The following is a 6,274-nucleotide window of genomic DNA, read 5'->3' as shown; positions in this document are numbered from 1 at the left end:
AATCCATAAGGAAGTTGACTTTTCCAACCTTACTTTCTTCCTTCTCTAGCTCCAGATCTAAGCATTAGCAAGTTGGTTTAATTACAACTTAGTATATGAAATTATATCCCTAGCGAATTAAGGGAATGACTTATCATCTAACCTTGCTCACTTCTAAAACCTTGCTTTGAACTTCCTTTCTTGAGAATGGGGATTGACTTATGCTAGAACGAGAGAATATAGCTTATTATCATCGGACTCTTTTTATGAAATTCTCTATCCCATGGTATTGGATGACTTTCAAACTCAATTTATGATAGATCTAGCACTAGATGGGATTTCCTTTTTGAAGTCCTTTCCCTTTGGCTGTCTTTCTTGCTTACTTGGGAATTATTTACTAACTACTTTACAACATAACCTTTAAGCTTCGGGTTAGATGATTTATATGTAAAAGAGCATAATTATGTGAGTGAAAAATCAAATATTATATTTTTGTTATGTTTAAGTTATTTATATATTTTACAATTATAGATAAAATTTATAAATTTTAATATTACATTTTACAAGAAAATATAAAATTTTGATTTTTTATCCAAAATGGAACCCATTAATTCAATTAGATGTTTCGTTGTCTAAGTGTGGTCAATTGTGATCAATTTTCTAAAAAGGTTTGTTTCATTTGATTTCAAGTATGAAGAACCGTCCTGATCGAACCGCCTAGACCTATAAAAATGATCGTGACTCGTGAGAAACAAAACCCCTAAAAAGTCTAAAACCCTCTCGAGTTCAAGTCTTAAAAAAGAAAACTCATCGCTCTCTCCCTCACAGACTTAATTCCCAAATCAAATAGCCGAAATTCAAACGCAAAAACCCCATTCTGATAATAAATCCAAATGAAAAGATCCTAAAGTATTAGGAGTAATAATTCGATTAAACCCTAAAAGTAAAAACCACCTTGAGTATTGTTTTGGTCCCTTGTCTTGAAAATGTGAAGGATGCAAACTGTAAGAGGAGGACGGATATTCTGCTTCAAGCACTCCGCAGCTCCTGGTTAGTCTTTCTTTCTTTCCCCTGTACAGATTCAGTTTCGGTAAATGTGTAAAACTTGACTGATTCCATTCTACAGCAACATTGTTTGCTGAGGCAAGAAATATAGTGCGGCGTGGAAGATCATACGCTGCTTCTCTTCCTTCTGACGCTCCAAAGCGCAAAAAAGTCTCAAAGGATGAACGACGAGCTATGATCGAATCTTTCATCACTAGGTCTTCTGTTTTTTCTTTCCCTTTTTTTTTTATACATAATATTTTTGCCCTTCTTGTCTACCCGTTCCTATTTTTTATTTTGTTGTATCATTCCAGAATGCTGTTAATCCACTGAGTTTGATGAAAAAGGAGTTTTCTTTAGACCAGATTTCACTCTTGATCAATTTTGCGCGTGTTATTTGTTGAGGATTAGTGTGGAGTTACTACAAATAATGTTGAGAATTGCAATTATTATTCCCTTGATGTTTCTCAACCGAGGGCCAGCTACTAGTTTATTGTGGGTGTCCATCTCTTGTAGAGCGAATGATGATGATTTATTTCTCCCTATGTTTCTTTATTCTTTTGAATGAATACCAACTTCGAGCAAAACCCTTTCATGCCCAAGAATTTAGGGCTCTGTTTGCTATCTGCTTTTTACTTTCTTAAAAGAAATAATCAAATATCACTCTGTTTGTCTTGGTCTATCAATTTTCATTAAACAAGTGGAAACTACGATTGTTGTCTTAAACCTGATTATCACTCTGGAAAACTTAGTCCAGTTTGCTTATTCTGTGATTCTAATTCATTAGTTTGTTTATTAAGACTGAAACTTTTTCCATTATCTTTTTTCCAGGTATAGATCAGTAAATGCCGGGAAATTCCCATCTGCATCTGCAGCTCAAAAAGAAGTGGGTGGCTCTTATTATGTTGTTAGGAAGGTTCTTCAAGAGTTAGAGTATAATTCTAAAGTATGTTCCTCAAACAGCAGTTTCGAAAATTTATCTGGAAAAGTTGTCGATAAAGAGGAGAAATCGTTTTCTGAAGTTCAAGTGGTCTCAACTGCAGTCAGAGTCCAAAATGACACTTGTACAGAAGCTATAGATGATGTGAAGATGCTTGATTCTGATGACAAGGAACTGGAGGCTGAGGGAGTGTTGCGAGTATATTCTTCAGAAGAGGAGACATTTTCCAAAGGGGCTCTAAAGCCCCAAACTCCAGTAAGTGCGATAGGCTTTGGCTTTGATGATAAATGCAGAAATGTCGACAGAGTTTATCAGCTGTTAGTTTCAAGGAATATTTGGCACTAAAAGTGGTGTTGAAACTCAACAAATTTTATTGGAGTTACAGCTGTGACTAATATGGATTCCTTTTCTTGCACTTTCCCACTTAAATACAGGAACTTTGTGTTTAGACACTCCCTCCTCCCTTTTGTCTTCCTGCCTGCAATCAGAGGAAAGCATTTATGAACTTTTTTCCTTGACATAATGCGTAAAAGGAATGCTTCATAAGTATATCAATGAGACCACCAATAACCTAATATAACAGAATGTCTTTCAGCAGTCATAGTATTGTTGTGCCCCTAACCTTTCTTATTTTCTGCCATTGCTTTACAGGACAAATCCGCAACTTGCTGTCTTACTGTTCAATTTAATTTTTAAGAACTTAGCTCTTCTATTTCTTTTTTTTTTTTATAAAGTTTATTTCACTGGTGCAACAGTGGAACCTTTTTTAAATTCCTGTTATAATCTAATTTGTTTTTTAACTTTCAGGGTAGCCATTATGATTTTGTTTTAGAAGAAAATATTGTGTTGAAAGATGATGCTAAGAGTCTTGAAAAACAAGAGGATGCTAAAGTAGAGGATGCTGCCATTGATAGTTATGATAAATTTCAGATGGTTCCAGACGAACAAAAAATTGTGGAAGTTTCTGATCAACATCTTGAATCAGCCGAGGAGTGTAAACCTGAATCTCATGGTGTTCAGTCAGATTTTGTTGGAGTAGAAGGTGACCTACTAAAGGTAGAAACTGAGGTTGGAAATGCAGAGGGTGATAAAAAGGAACAAATTGCATCTGAAGAGTTACTAAATTCTGGTGGTCCAGAGCTTAAAGCTGAGCACCATCGACAATCCTCAGAAGAGGAAAAGCATGCAAGGTAAGTGTTCGTTTCCCCAACAATTGCTCAATTGTTGAATGGGTGAGGTTGCTATAGATCATAGATTTGTGAATCAAAGGATGATGGTGTTGACATTAGCCACTTTTCTGGGTTGATTATAATGAGGTTGGAACAGGTCCTAGGTTTGACTATGACAGTCAAATAAGGATGATGATGATTATAATAGTACTGTCTATAATTCTTGTCTGTTGGGATCAGGGTTCATTTACCTCAGACCAAGCTTAAGATAACTTCCTCTTCATGTTATTGTTTGACCTTTTCTATACCTGCACATCAGGTCGAGGCGTGCTTGATGTTTTTTTTCTCTTGAATGGCTAGAAAATGTTTATTTTTTTATTTGCTCAGAATAGCAAGAAAATGTCTGCACATGTTCATGCATCATGCATGTATATTTTCATCATTAGCTTGACCACGAATGTCACTTTTTACCTTTTTTCATGTAAACGTCAGTATGTATCATTGCTATAACTCAACATATATGCTAATTTAGTTTTTCTTTTTTATTTATATCCTTTTTGGAAGTATTCCAGAAAATTTTGTTCTTATTCTTATTTGTATCTCAGGCATAATATTGGCATGAATTTGATTGCTTTGAAGTAATTATATGCTTGATAGTTTCTTGCTCTCTATTTTGTTTCAATTTGTATTTAAAATTTTACAGATGAATGACACCACATATGGGCATGTGTGACACAGTGCGTCAAAGGAGAATGAACTGTATTGAAATTTTGGGCATATTGTATGTGTATTATTGCAAATTGATCTCCATATATCTTTTTGTCATACTTTTTGAGAGCATTTGCAGATTAGACTCTAGGTATGCTATTGAAACCTTACAACTTACACTGTAGCTCATAAATGGACCTGAGTTTGGCTTATGCTGTTTCTAGATCCATTATATACAGCATTTCCTTTTTCCATTTGAATGATTTTTAATTCATTTTTTTCCTTTTTGTATTTCTGTTAATTATGAAAATTCTCTTGCCATTTAACTATTTATGAGTCGCAGTGGGTGATATGAAATATTCTATTATCTAGGAACTTCTTGAGTGAGCAGAGTGATGATGCAGAATTTTCAAAGAAGTCAACTCTTTGGGGGAACCTTAAGTCATTTGCTGATGGTATCATCAATATATGGAGAAAGCTGTAAATTTTTGTCAGGGCTAGGTTTAATTGAAACTCTTTGCAACCTAAATGTTNAGGTTTAATTGAACTCTTTGCAACCTAAATGTTGTTGGGCAAGATAATGGTAATATATGTCAACAATGGATGTTTTGCTCCTCCCCCTCCTGCCCGCCCTCCCCCCCGCCCCCCCCCCCCTCCCCCACCCTCTCCCTCTGTGCTATTGCTAGTGAATCTTAATTATATGCCCTATGCCCTTCAATCAGTAAACGGTTCAGAAAAAGAAAACATAAAAGTATTCTTTAGTAACTGCAGTGGGCGTTGGTGTCATCATTTCTTTGATTGATGGTTTGCAGATATGAGATTCCTATACCACTGGAATTGTCATGTGAAAGAGAGAAGAAAGGCATGGGAATTTTGTTGAAGCTTCAAGGTTTTCCTCCTTAATGATTTTTTTAATGACTTTGCTGCATGAATGCTTAACAAGTTGTTGTAGAGAATGAATACACCTGAATGTGTCCTATGCTTAGTTATTTATTTCCAGAAAGCGTGTGAGTTGGATATGCATAATTCTGTTACTACAATGTCATTTTGAAAGGGGCACAGGGTGGGTGGGAAGACTTAGACTTTGCTTGGTAGGTTGGATAGAAAAATACAAGGATGAAAAAGTGAAAGTGGAGAGAACTAGACAGATGAATGTATATATTTCTTTCCATTGGTATGCTTGGTAGAAAAGACGAAAAAAATTAATTCTCTTTTCGTCCATTATTTGGTTGAGTGAAGAAATAAAAGCAAAGAAAATGAAAATTATTATTATTTTACCATTATACTCTTTCTAACTTATCATAACGTAAAATTTAAATAATTGCTTCATAATTTTTTCTTTCGTTCCAATTTATCGTAAGGAAGTGTGACAGCTCTATTTCAAAATGTAAATTTTCACTTTGAAAACACAGTTTTGATCTAGATCTCTTTTCTATGAACATGTACACTTATAAACTTGAGGTTTGAACTTTTTTAAAGCAAGTTTTTAAAAATCTTTAGACTAAAAACACAATTTAATTGCTGATCACGTAAGATTTTACTTAAATAGTCTTCACTTAAAGTGAGGGGTTTCACATTTAATACTTAGACTCCAATAATTCATTAATTAATTCGTAATAATATCTGTTAACTATACATTGTAACGACTTGTTCCTTGATCGCTACTGACATTGAAATCTTGAGGGAGAACTCGTCAAGTCTCGAACAAGTCTTATTTGAAATTCTTGTTAATACGTTATATCCATTCCACCAATTTATGTAATTGTTTTGAACCATATAATTCTTTGTAATATACTTAAAATAAAAAATCGGACAAATCGACTAAGCTTTTATTCCACATTAATGGTATAAATACATTGAAGTTTATAATCTCTCACTGTACATTTACATTAAAACTAGTGTCTATTTACAACGAAATATACTATGAATGACTCGACCTCTAGCAACAGAGAGACTCGGAATAAAGTGCTATGAGATGCCTTTATCTATCTGCGGTGGACAATAAGTGTTGATGAATGCATGCTAGGCTAATCACTTATCTGCAAAAAGGGAGATAAGGGGTGAGTTGCATAGACTTAGTGATCATTAGCTCCGTGCAACAGGGCGTAGATGGGAAACAAGCTTAGAGCAGAACTTTTTGAACAATAAAACTAGAGCATAAAGTGATAGCCTTATAAAACCAAATAACAAATAAGGTATTTGTGCCATGTAAAAATAATGTCGTGAAAATCATACTGCAATATTTTCCTTGGCAAACAATGCCGAAATCAAAGCATAGTAAAATAGATTTCAATCGTCGAAATCATTTATTTCCTTCATAAATACAAATGGCCGTATAAAACATGCATGCTCCCAAACCGTGTGGCATGTAAAAATAACCGAGTACATCCACATACTTCAATTCATGATCAACATATAAGCACTGAAAGCTATC

At 34.4% G+C, this 6,274-nt stretch overlaps 1 protein-coding gene across 2 annotated transcripts; it reads left to right on the top strand.

Moving 5' to 3' along the window:
* LOC18587140 lies at positions 702-4,373 on the top strand. 2 transcript variants are annotated; one of them, XM_007010830.2, is made up of 5 exons: positions 702-1,029; positions 1,106-1,241; positions 1,855-2,218; positions 2,771-3,153; positions 3,836-4,052. In XM_007010830.2, exons 1-5 carry the CDS (start codon positions 975-977, stop codon positions 3,837-3,839), a joined length of 942 nt encoding a protein of 313 aa, XP_007010892.2. In that variant the 5' UTR covers positions 702-974; the 3' UTR covers positions 3,840-4,052. The 2 variants fall into 2 exon arrangements, with proteins under 2 accessions (XP_007010892.2, XP_017972154.1); XM_018116665.1 differs by lacking the exon at positions 3,836-4,052 and adding an exon at positions 4,213-4,373 and having other exon boundaries at positions 705-1,029.

This window comes from Theobroma cacao, chromosome 3, assembly GCF_000208745.1.
Source record: "Theobroma cacao cultivar B97-61/B2 chromosome 3, Criollo_cocoa_genome_V2, whole genome shotgun sequence".
Lineage (NCBI taxonomy): Eukaryota > Viridiplantae > Streptophyta > Magnoliopsida > Malvales > Malvaceae > Theobroma > Theobroma cacao.
This window is presented reverse-complemented; position numbering and strand designations above follow the sequence as displayed.

Bases quoted from the DNA above. Each gene is read 5' to 3' on its own strand.
- LOC18587140 (XM_018116665.1), top strand. From the start codon at position 975: ATGCAAACTGTAAGAGGAGGACGGATATTCTGCTTCAAGCACTCCGCA. The intron at 1,242-1,854 runs GTCTTCTGTTTT...TCTTTTTTCCAG, and splicing joins ATCGAATCTTTCATCACTAG to GTATAGATCAGTAAATGCCG. The intron at 2,219-2,770 runs GTAAGTGCGATA...TTTAACTTTCAG, and splicing joins CTCTAAAGCCCCAAACTCCA to GGTAGCCATTATGATTTTGT.